Source organism: Phaethon aethereus, assembly GCF_964289735.1.
Source record: "Phaethon aethereus genome assembly, chromosome: 8".
In the NCBI taxonomy this organism is placed as follows: Eukaryota; Metazoa; Chordata; class Aves; order Phaethontiformes; family Phaethontidae; genus Phaethon; species Phaethon aethereus.
The window spans coordinates 15,205,405-15,218,428 of record NC_138584.1 but is presented as its reverse complement, the minus strand read 5'-3'; the positions used below and the strand labels follow the sequence as shown (position 1 = coordinate 15,218,428).

General features: G+C 36.5%; 1 protein-coding gene across 2 annotated transcripts in view; it reads right to left on the bottom strand.

Moving 5' to 3' along the window:
* Positions 1-13,024, bottom strand: part of DPYD (dihydropyrimidine dehydrogenase) — a gene marked incomplete at both ends in the record, with an annotated part of 369,496 nt that overhangs the window by 340,179 nt on the left and 16,293 nt on the right. For both annotated transcript variants that reach the window (XM_082002991.1, XM_082002992.1), the window contains one exon: positions 7,416-7,526. In XM_082002991.1, the coding sequence (XP_081859117.1) occupies positions 7,416-7,526 (111 nt within the window). The remainder of the gene's footprint in view (positions 1-7,415; positions 7,527-13,024) is intronic.

Below are 13,024 nucleotides of genomic sequence, written 5' to 3'. Positions count from 1 at the left end.
TTCTGATATCAATACTGGATGGGATACTATGTTTATTTTCAACACTATCATCAAACAATATATCAGTTTATAAAACAACGAAGAAATCATTATGAAAGTCTCAAATCATTCCTGAGATGCACCACCAAAAATTTAGAAGTTCCTGAAACCAGGACACTACTGTAAGCAAAGGAGCAGTGAGTGATGAGGCAGTTAATTACTCTCCATTTGAGGACCATACATTGTAAAAAAATTGCAACAGAAACTGGTCAAGATAAGGCTTTCAAAGTTTCTGGACAGTTCTGTTGTACCAACATACTTTTTCAATCCCAAGCCTGCTACGCATCCTTGCTTCAAAGCATGAGGATGCTAGTGCTTTTTAAATATAATGCTATCAGGATTGGTGAAAAGATCAAAACCAAGCTTTTCTGCCAGACCTATTCATTCATACTTAAATCAAGTGATTTTTTGATATGCATATATGATTGATTTTTTAATATGCATAAAAGAACTAATGGACTGGTACTCAGAAAATTGTCCAAATATATGGCAAAGTTGCAGACAAACTACAAGCAGGGTCTTGTAATGAATACTTCAGTGCAACATAATACTGACAGTGCTGCCAGCCCTGCTTAAAATACGCATTCTGCAAGCTATACTACTTCCTTCACACTGAAATTGGTCTCTCAACTCCTTTTACTTCTAGTGAGCAGATGTCTTCCAGGACTTAGGCAATATAAATATATCTGAAGTGAGTAATTTCTAACAGGCTAACAATGGCACAGGTTTCTCCAAGAAATGATGTTCAAGCACTTACAATTTCACAACCTAAAGCTCGTGATCATTTTTAATTTTACAGATTTCTAAACAGAACGAAGATGGGGCTTTCACTATACAAGAAGAAATTCTAGAAGAGGAAAGTAAGGGGCAAAACAGCAGTGTAAGTTTTAGTATAGGCAATGGTTTACAAAAGAAAAAATAAGTGGGTGTAGAGGGGCTGAAAAAAAGATAAACTAGTCTTCTTGTTATTTATTCTGTTTTCCAATACACCAGCACAAGAAGGCACCTTTATCTCCATCCAATAACCACAGGAAAGTGCACATACAGAAATCCACATCTAAAAGAATATAAGGCTAAGCAGAAACTGAAGTTAACAGTGAAGATTGCTTCTGGTCCTATATCTACTCTTTGATCTGTTCAGCATTAATGAAGGAGAATGAGTTGCTCAGACTTACGTAGAATTCAGCATTTGCAGCAGACAAGCATTTTTCATTTTATCATATATGTATGTGGAAAACCAAACAATTTGCTACTCTGAGACACCTCAGTTTTGAAATGGTTAAGATCAGAAATACACCTGGAACTAAAAATATTTGGTAAGTGCTGCTCTGTAAGAAGGGGAATCATCCAACATCAAATCTGAAGAACACCAAACCTGAAGAACTCTGAGCAGAGGTAGTTAAGAGGTCAGAGGTGGTTTTGCACAGCACTCCAGGAAAGCCACAAGGTAAGAAGGAACCTTTTGCAAAGGACTAAAAAAGGATTTGGTATAACTTGCCATCAGCTAGTACTCACAATTTAATACACAGAAAATGTGCATAAAAGCACTAATTTGTAGTAGTTAAGCAAATTAGAAGCTATTGAGATATCCCAATGAAAATACCTTAAGACATTGAAACTAAAATAAAACAGCAAATTCAAGGATTATAATATGCATTTCTTAGAGCAAGTATAAGTTATATCATATATAAACATGCAAACCACTTTATTGCAGTAAAATGGTTATAAATGCCAGCATATGGTATCAATACGAGAAAACGCAGAGTAATTAGTTAATCTAAAAAATGCATGAGTAGGAATTTGACTGCTAAATGATTAAACTGGTACATTTTAAAATGTGTATTAATATTTAATTATTGACACTATGAGAAAAGAGAAAATCTCTTGATGTTACTTCTCAGCTCTTTCTGATACTCAGTAACCCATGTATTATTCATAAGAATAGTTTGTGCATATACAGTCAATCACTAGTTAAATAAAAGAATCATTCTCAAATTCCCTAATCACCTCAATAGATCCTAATGCAATATTTTCCACATTTGGGAATCAGAGCGTTTTATTTAAGAAATCAGTCTGGCCATGATGACTACAGTACAGCCTGAGCAGACATCAGTTCAAAGAATCAGATGTCAAAGTGCTCCCTCTAATGTCCCTTAATCATCACACCAATTAGTAGTTGAATAGTGATGTGATTAAAAAGACTGCTGCTATCCTATACCTATTCAGACTAGTAGAATTCTACATATGTTCTACCAATTAATGTTTGAATAGAGCAGCGATTAGAGAGACATCTGCCATTGTATATTCATTCAGAAAAGAGCTAAACTTGCATATTCACATGCAATGAAGACAAAAATAAATATTTGCAAAGGTAAACTATACGTTTAGATTATAAAGATAATTGAGTTGATTTCCTTTAATGAGTGTTCTCTATTTTACAATATTTGGGATTATTTTTTATTTACAAATATATAATCTTTCATAAACACGTGTCTAGAAATGGCCAAATTATTCACTGAAAAAGCATTTATTCATTAAGGTTCCTGATTTCAGGCCTTCAGTGAACCAGGTTTCATATCTACTTGTTTGCAATTTGCACTATTTCTGCTTCAACCCATCAGTTATTTGTGAACTGCTAACTTGATTATTCTATAATTGTGATACATGATTGGGCACAAAAATCACGTGGCATTTTTCCATCTCACTGGAAGGCAATACTTAAGAGTATTGCCTTCAAACAAACTGATGACAACTGAGAAAGAATCATCTTATTTACCGGTTTTTCTATGCAAGTTTGGACATTTGTACACCAAGAAGTACTTACAAACTTACAAACCTTTTTTTAAATAAGATTTCCTTTTTACAGATGTTCATAAACAGCAGTGACAGCCACAGAAACACTATCAAAGTGAAAAGCAGTTTGAAGTTTTAGCAAACTGTTATTACTACTGTTTTAAGGGACTAATCCTGTCCTCTGAATTCAGAGAGCAATGTGATCTGTTACACCTTGCAATGAATTGCAGATCTCGCTCTCCACCATTAGCACAGAACAATCTGGTAGTTGCACCTTAATGTTGCACAGAAAAAGACAAGGGGAAGAATTTGGTTCTCTCTAATGGCTGGAAAGAACTATGGAACAGTTAAAGACTTGCCCAAAAGTGAAGGCCCTGCAAAAAAAAAGCTTAAAAATTATTTTGTTCAAGGAAGAGAGGCTCTTGTTGCACAATGCTGATCAGGCTTAGCAAATGTAAGGACAAAGAACAATGCTGCTACTGCCAGAAAAAAAATCAATACTGTTACAGGCTACGGCAATTAACTACAAACCAATTTAAACCCCATTTCCTTTTCACCTTTCTTGTCTTGTTGAAATACTTCCAACTCTTCCATCTGGAGCAATTATTACTATTATTTCTAAATGCAGAAACTGAAGAAAGTCTGAATACATAGCTGGGTTTATATCATCTTCTCGCCTATCCTTAGTAGGTATCTCCAAGACTTCATTACAAAAAAGGCTGGACTGCAATATCCCACTGAATTCTCCAGTGACAAGTGAATTTATAAAAACTGTGGAAGTGAGTTTCATTAAAATGACAAACCCGCACATATACAAGGAAAAAGCAGAACTTGTTCCATAATGCTTAGAAACCCTATTAATAGCGCAAGGAATTCAGTGTGCTGGGTGCAACACAAATGCACACAATGTGTGCCCATCTAGTTTGTTATTTATATGTCAGCAAGTATAAAATACATACAGAAATGGAATTACATAAAGTTGGAAACCAATAAAAACATATATCAGATGTCTAAACGATCCTGAACTACCTAGGAGAACCCTGAAATCTAAAAAATTCCCAAATCTAAAAAGTCCCCACAGCATCCACAGCTCATTCCTTTGCTTTAGTTTTATCTGTAAATTGACCTAACGTGATCTAAGTTTTACTTCCTTCTCCAAGATTTACTATTAGTATAGTCATCTCAAAACTCTTCTACTTTTAATTTCTCCTGACCAACAGAAACCGTTGTTTCCCCAGACAGACTAGTGGCATCTGTTTATAGCACCTTTCGGCATGACTTGGAAGAAACCAGTGTTAATGCCCAAGTTTAGCACTGTTACCAACGGTGACTCAGCAATAGAGTTTACCCGCTCTGATCTACATCTCCAAGGTAAAATTTCTGAAGGAAAGCTGACTGCTCTTGCACTTACAGCTATAAACCATTTTTACACCAAAATTTGGTTGCTACCACAGTAAATAAACAATAGCACTCATCAAAAGCATAACTGAACCTTCCTTTAGGATAAATGCTTTTCCAATATTGACAAAAGATATTTACACTCAGTTTCCACTTCAGAACTCATTTAACGGGCAACCCAAAGTGTTCAGCGCAGGCTATGAGTTAAAATTTCACTTGTGTAATTATTCTGGGGAAATATGTAACTCTGCCATCTGGAAGTGTATTAGACATTACAAAGTCAATGTGTGCATGCCTCAGCAGATGCAGCTTTTGTTCAGAGTTTTGAGGGCTGTTAATTTAATTAGTTTTGTATTTTCATACTCCCACCTTCCCTCCAACAGTAATTCTGCAAAGGCAGCACCAGTACCGCTTTAAAAGAATCCAAAGATAAAAGCCAGATTCAGATTTTAAGGAAAAAAAGAAGTATACTTCCTATGGACTTCAAATAGAGCTTGACCTGTTCATTAGCAGGCCTAAACGTTACTGTCAATGGTTTTTTAGACCATAACAGAAAATTGTGCTCAATGTATCCTTTCCTTCATTAGCTTTCTTATTTTAAGAAGGTTAGGAAAGGATTCTATCATTTTGATTTCTTTGTTTATTAAAACCACTCAACAACAATGATCTGGAGAATGTAAAAAGTCTTGCATTTTTTTCCTGATGCCTTTTATGTAACAGGATACCCGACAACTGTTTAGATTTTACTTTAGTTTTGTAGGGCTTTTTCTGCCAGAACAGTAAGCTGTGTGGTAAATCTTGCACAGTAGAAGTAAGCTACATATTTTTGAGTAAAGAAAAAAGTTTGACAGTTCTAAAAACTAGGACCATTACTGGCCTAAAAATAAGGCCTACCCCTCTAAAGTTTCTTCAAGCATTTTACATTTCTTATGACTTGCAAACTAAATAATGTGCCCTTTCTAACAAATAATTCATAATATACAGTATAAGAACTATCTGCGATGAAGGTGTGTACACGTACAGATATACCTATTTGCTTATCTCTAACCTTGAACCCTCTAAGTTGCAACACATGAGCAGATCTCTGTCAGTGCAGGGTCGTAATAACTGCACAAATCTCCATGCAGTAATGCACAACTATAAAACCACGTTGTTCATTAGATTGTAAACCTATGACAAAACATTACCCTGCAATATTTGACAACATTCAGAATTTCTTTCAAATGAAAATCCAGCCAAGGCACACAAGCCAGCGATGAACTCGAAATTGGTGCTGTTTGCACAGCCCAATAAGCTCAGGCCTTGGGGTTCCAAGAACGTTTGAGACACCATGGGGTACGCATGCACAGCTAAGAACAGGAACGTGGGAAGAGAGACAATTTCTAGAAAGCTATGCGCTTTCACAAGTATCAGGAAAACCTTCAAATATCAAACAACTTATGAACACACTGAATTCAAAAATCAAACAAGGCTGATATGGGGGAAAGATCAGAGATAACCAAGAATGATCTTAAAGACTAGAAGCTTTAAAAAAAGTGTGTAATACACCCATTAGGAAGATATATATGTATATGCTATAGTTTGAAGTTTAACTAACTAGGATAATTTACACAGGAACAGCTAATCAGGCCCCTACACTGATACCTAGCTGCCCTGCTGCATGGATACCTGAGCTTCCTAACAGTTTCTGAAAACAGAGGAGTTTACAGCCCAGTATTGATTACAGGTCACCTGAAAGCATAACGATGTAAACTGCAGCTGTCCAGGAGCTGCTTGCTGAGCAGCCCAACTCTCCATGCAGCAGGAACAGACAGCTGTGGGCAATCACTGCATCAGACATCCCCAAATAATCATCCCTGTTCACAAACAGAAGCTTTTCATATATGTTAGTTTCCAGTTATTATAACATTATCTAAGCCAATAAATAAAATAAGAAAATAGGAAAATTAGCTATAGTAAGAAAGAGATTCTTATAATCACTGCTATAAAACAGGAAACTATACTAGAGTATGAAACTCTACTAGAGTATGGTTGAAATGCTAAGGATACCCTGGGTTGCTCCTCCCAGCACATATTTGCTGGTCATACTGGATTTCATAATTTTGATAAACTGAGGAGCTTTGTGGGGTTTTTGCTTTAGTTTGTGTTTTGGTTTTTGGGCTTTTTTAACAATAAATGAATATCAACTATCAAAACTGAATTTTCCTACTTAGTGGGAGAAGATGTTTTGATAACACTATGAAAAGACACCATAACATTGTATCTATAAGGGAAATAGGTTGCAGATTGCATAGTAGTACTCCACCTAAAAAGACTTCTGAATTTAGAGGATTACCTAAGAGAATCTGTAGGAAGACAGTAAAAACACTACAAACCTTCTAATCAGATGAGAGATCAAAGAGACAACAAAGTCTGATAGGATTAGTCAACTATCACACTGAGACTAGGATCTAAATATCTAGAGAGAAACTGATACCTAATGGCAGAAATACTGAAGAATACAGACAGTTTATAGTGAAAAAATATTTATTCTAATACCACCTATTTCCTAAAAAATACGATGCACAAAATTTAAAATCCAGAGCCATGTTTTAATCTAAGCTTTATGTATTTATATATAATGTATATACATATAGTCATGTATATACAGTACATATATAGGTAGCTCTATATACACATACGTACATAAAATAGGTACATGTGGTGAGTTTTCCCTATTTCTGTACTGAAATAAAATTACCTTTAAAAGTCTCAGAAAGGATAGTGAAGTGTTACTCTTGGAAAACAGAAAAGGAGCAAGTGGGCAGCAGCCCTGCAGGGTACAAAAGAGGCAACTGATGGCGGCTACCCAGGGAGAGCGAGCGGCTCTGCGGGGCTTGGGAGGTGATGAGCCAGCTGAGATACCGCTTGGTACTTGAGACGGATCAGACTCCATAACGAAAGGGGAAAAACTTGCATCAAAGACTTGTTAAATCACCAAAAAGGAAAAAGGTATGGCACATATCCAGTTCTGAAAAGTAAACAGCTGATCACAAAGTAACTTTGTATGTACAGGAACAGAACTAGGAGCCAAATTTGGCTAGTAAACAACACAGGAAACTCAAATTTTAAGGTCACACACAACTGAGATTTCAGCCTCAGCAATTCATTGCATGTTCCAGATGCAATAATAAACATGCACTTACTGAACAGCTTTTGTCAGAATTCCTTTTCCATTGCTTCTTGACTTGCTTCTTTGCTGCAGTTGAATGAAGAGTTGCATGCATCTGTTTTCGGGGATTTAAAGCCAGAATGTTCTGTAGAAAGAGAACAGAAAATATTAACATATAGGTAAAATTTCAAAAAAGTTCAAAGCCTCTTAAATCACACCTCACTTATTTACAGTGCTATGCAAAAGAACCCCACAATTAATATTATAGCACAAATTCATATGAATTCATTTAGATTTGTACTGTCCACACAACTTAAGATTTTGAGTATTTAAATACATTTCTAGACTGCTAGAGAACAGAATTATATTTAGGGGACATGATAATGGTTTCCATTCCCAGCTGTTTGTTAGGTGTGGCATATAGAAACACCTAATTCTGCTTCATTATATCACTCCATGTAAAACTTGTAGAGCAAAACAAGCAAAAATATTTTAAAGTACCCTGGTTATTTCTGGATATTTCATCATTTCAGTATAAAATCAGGATGCTTATTTCAAAAGCCTGCTTGAGTGGGTGATAATGATAAAAAAGTAATCTGTTGTATTAAGATTTGATTGTGTTGATGTTTATGGGGACTTTTTATTTTTAAAAACAAAGGAGTCACTTTCTAATCAACTACTTAATGCTTACTCTGGACTGATCAGTACTCCATTTTTCTTACAAAACAGAACTCTCACCTACTTGAAAATTCTACCCACAAATAACAACATGGCCCGATACAGTAACTCCCAGCTTGCCTGAAGCCCAAGGAGACAAAAAGTGGGTTACAACATTCAAAAAGGTATAGACTATTTAGCAGCCTACATGTTGTTGACTTTCAGGAAGAGTTAGAGGGTATAATCAGATGTGCCTCTGCAATTCCAGCAGTAAAGACTCTGCTCCATTTCTGGGTGTTCCCCAGCTGAGTACCTCAGGCAAGATGTGGCAACAAAATGCATTCAGTGATGGTTTATGCTAATTTATTTTATTCTTAATTAAAACAGAGCAGGGACATTCACATAAGGGATGTCACTCACAACATCTCAGTTGCTACTTTAATTTCTCAAGACGATCAAACTGAACTGTCAGAGCACATCTGACTCATCGGTGATAGGTTGTTGAGTGCCCAAATCACCCAAACCAGGCAGTAGGTCCTGTATCACACATACACTTTAGCAAAATTTTGTCTACTCTCTTTTGTAATTGCTTAATGCAGTACTCTTGGCCATGAATATTATAACTATTTTAGCAAAATGAATTGCAAATTTCTAGTAATAAACTGTAACAGATGTACTCCACTGGGTACAGCACCAGTTGGTTTAAAATGTGGAACAAATGGTGGGGCAAGCCAAGGACGGAAGAATCCCCATATGTTTGCTCCTGTTGGAATTCTGCAGCAGGAGCATGGCTCCAAGCGCAACAGTTGCAGAAATCCAAAAGGACTACGTAACACAGCATGTCCCAAAATTAAATCCGAAATAAAACTGGCACAGAACATACTAAATCACACAAATATGTATATAAAAATTGCTTATATTCACACTACCTAAATAATATACTATCTGCCTAAATCATGGATTTCTGACCAAGGTGGCTGTTCCAGCTAGAGGTCCCTAGTGTTTAAGAACCGCTCAGAAGTTAACTGCCTAAATGGGAAAGTAATGTAAATGCTTTTCTGTCTGTTAAACTGTCAGAAAGGAAAAGTAGGAGAGTGTTTTCTTCCTATTCATTTCAACTCCCTGGTTGGTTTTCTGCAGCTTATGGCTAGCCAGACATTTAGTAAATTTAACAAATAAATTCAGGTAGGTCAGCCAGTAAGTGGAAACTTACTGAGAAGAAAATTCTAGAGGGAGTGTTGCAACAAACAGTTAATGTATGCACCCAGCTAAACAAAAATAAACCACCCTGGACATGGAAGAAAGGAATCCTGAGACCTCCAATCTCTCAAACACACTGGCCATCAGACCAGGGGAGAGCTCATGGGTGAGGAGAATTACTTGGGCATCTGTGATCTTGTTTGTCCCGATCCCATGCTTATTCAGCTACATAAATTCTCATTCTTGCCAGATGAGCCATTGTTTGATGTCTCCAGATGTTGAAAGGGCAAGACTCAAGTTCCCCAGTGGAGGATGTGGGTACATAATACATAATTTTTCAGAGCACTTTGAACTTTGGATTTCACATTAAGATGCTATTTGTATAGTAATAGGGAACCTACAAATTATATATTTAGTGTTTTACATAAATGGACACATTTCTTTTATTAAAAATAAAAGTAGATATAAATCCATTATAATTGATGGCTGTAAATCGGAAGATTTGCACAACACCGATGATTATAGGCACCACCAAAGTATTACACTTTCTTTCATCATTTCCATAAATTAATTTGAAGACTTCACTTGGGGAGGAAAACCAAGTGGCCTGTGTCTACAGAACACAACTCAATATATATTACAGATGACTCCCTCAAATACGACTACCTTAAGGAATTCCCTTAATAATAACCCATGACAATAATTTCTTTTATGCCTTTTATGTCTTTTAAAAGACAAAGATTATTATAAGCTAAAAAATATTAAAGAATGGTTTAATTCCCTAATACATCCTCTTTTAGAAGGGAACGTATTCATTATGACTAATATATATTGATTTAGGTTGCAAGTAGCCTAAAATGCTATAAACTACTCATGTAATGTACATTGAAAATGACTAGCATGTGTAAGTGATAGCTACAGTTTTTAAATTTTGAGAATTTAGTGATAAATGGTTATGTTGATCTGTGCCAACACAGTAACATAGCTTTTGTGAATAAACTTGCCATATGTTATTCCTTCGATGTTTATTGCTCAGCCTCTACTTTAAAGGTAACGATTAAGAAGTCTACACAAAAAATACTAGCTCTAATCTTCACCACCATCTATTAATGAAAAGGCTGTAAGAGTTTTGAAACAGAATGTTCTATTACACTAATTTATCAAAAATTTGAATTAATGTTACTCCAAAATAAGTGATTTCAAGGCAGTCTTTCATGATAGGACACATTCTGCAGCTGGGTGTCCTGTTTCTGATACAGCGTTTTCGGGTAAATGAAGACAGGTTTGGCACATGCTCTGCAGTGATCCAACATAAGTTTCTGGTATAGAAATTTCAATTCATTAGAAGTGTCACACCCATTTTATTCCTATCTCAATGCCACCATTTTAGCTGAAGTCATAAGAAGCTATCGCAGTTTAATGTGATTTTTAATTAAATGCATATTCAGCAAAATAAAATATAAAGTTATGGAAGCACTATGCTTATTAGGAATGTTCCAACACCAAACGGGGAAAGGCAGAGAGGGGATGGTGTTAAGAAAGAAGTACAGTTTCCATCATAGGTGAGACTGCAGTAATTTCAAGGCAGTCGTCAAAAAGTCCTGCTGGTCTAGCATTGTCTTTGTAAAATATATGACATTCCTCCAAATTTTGAAAGCTTTTCTTTAAGGCACTAAGCTTTGAAGTCTTCGGCTTTTTTCTTTCCCTCCCCTCCCAAAGTAACAACTTTGGCAAAGTGTCCTGGTTACACGGACCTTATCTCTCATTCGAAACAAGAAATTTGTTAAAAATTCAATAGGTAAGATTACTCTGCCTATGGAAGAACTCCTACTGAAATCAATGAGTTGCATCAGGAGTATTTAGGCCCTAGTGATCCTCATCTTCGTCACTGGTAATTCAAAGCTAGAATAAGAATCAGAAGGCTCTGTCACAGGGTGCGGTATTAAAACTGTATAGGCTTCTTAATAAGACAAAGTAATAATTTGATCTTCTCACGGATTACGTCCACTTTTTCTAGCTTGTTGGGGAAGTTTCTTATGAACAGCCCCAAAATGCCTGCTGAAGTTCACCACAGATCAATATGCACACAGCCACAATGAACCTGCTGCAAAAGCAACTGTTCGCATGCGGACTATGATTATGGGCATAAAATGTGATCCCATGTGTTATTCGCTTTGTTTTAGCATACAGCACATTTACCTAGCCCAGCCCCTGCACTACACGTTATATCCTGGTTTACTCCAGTTGCTTCACAGAGCACCTTCAGCTAAACTCTTTTATATATATATATATCAATTAAAATTCAGGAGTAGGCTAGGCATGCTAGGGAATGCATGTGGAGAGCAATTTAACCCACCCCATTCCATTAATCTACCCAATTTCCTTAAAAAGAGTTGTAATCTCCCTCACAGCAAGTAACATTAAATGTATTAATAGATACATATGTTCACCAAGTGAACATAATGAGAACATTTTTTTTTTCCTAAGAGTAATGAGCGTGCTAAACAATTAATTTCAAAGCTATGCAAGTGTTAATTCACTGACAGAAACAAGTACCTGGTGGTTTTCCCCTGATATTTTCTAGTATATTTGAACATGAAACCTGTTTTTTTATTGGTAGTCAGTCAAAGACCAAAGAACTCAAGCTAGAAACATTTGTTTTCATGAGATTAGATGACCCAGAATTGTTTAAAAATCATGTCAGTTAATAAAGAGGTGACTAACGCATCAACTCTTTCTATTAATATCTTATTTGAATTTCCTTGTTCATATTTTACTTCTCACATCTACTCTGCCTTTTGGAAAGCTCATTGAAGCACTAAGAGTTAGATGCAGCACTTCAAACACCATGTAAAGTCCCAAATATTGCAAACGGAAGTTTCCTTACCAAATGAACAAGAGTGAATTCTGGTCCTAGGAGAGTTTTAAAACTCTAAAATTGTTAAACAAGATAAACAAGATTTCAAAAAATAAGTATCCATGGTGTCATGTCTTCTAAAGCCTAGCCCTATGTTATTTTTCTTTATTGAAAGAATATGGGAAAATGTTGTGAATTTCTCCCTCATGCTTATGTATGATAGAGTATCTCATAAATCGATACTTGTGTCAAATGTGTGTTTCCTTACTGAAGATTTGAACTGATGAGAATCTTTACGAACAATTTATGTAACCTGGCTGATAATACATCTTAGGAATTCATCCCAAAATTTCAAAGAGGAGAAAAGATTGTGCTTTCACAGTAGTTCAGGCCTGGTTTAATTGTGAGGCGACCAAGGCCAGAGAAAGCCAGATGAAATGTGAAATGACCACAGATGTCAGGGGCATAGTGTGGTCAGCCTTTGTAGAACGCAGTTCTAGAACCAGAAAGGATTCCAGACAGCACAGGACTCAGAAGGGAAACCCCCAAAGGATTCTTTTTGTTTATTACCAGATATGTTTTCTGTTACCAAGACAAATGGCTGCACATGTGAGCAAAGTCACAAGCTGACTGCAAACCCATTTACATTACAGCATGTCAGAGTGTGACAAGCCACAACGCTCCCATCTCTCTCAGCAAGGATAAACTCTCCCGGTGACCCTCTGTGTCTGTGCCCAAGAATCAGCAATTTACATTATTATGTTATCTTCAAACCAGAGTCCTCAAGGTCCAGAGGGTTGGAAGCTGGCGCTCCGCTCCTGCGGAGGAAGCGTGCCAGAAGAGCAGCAGGGCTGCAGCCTCCTGTGAGACTGGGGCCAAGAAGCTGACAGGCCCGACCCCGAGTCCTGGTGCGCGGGGCGGGGGCAGTT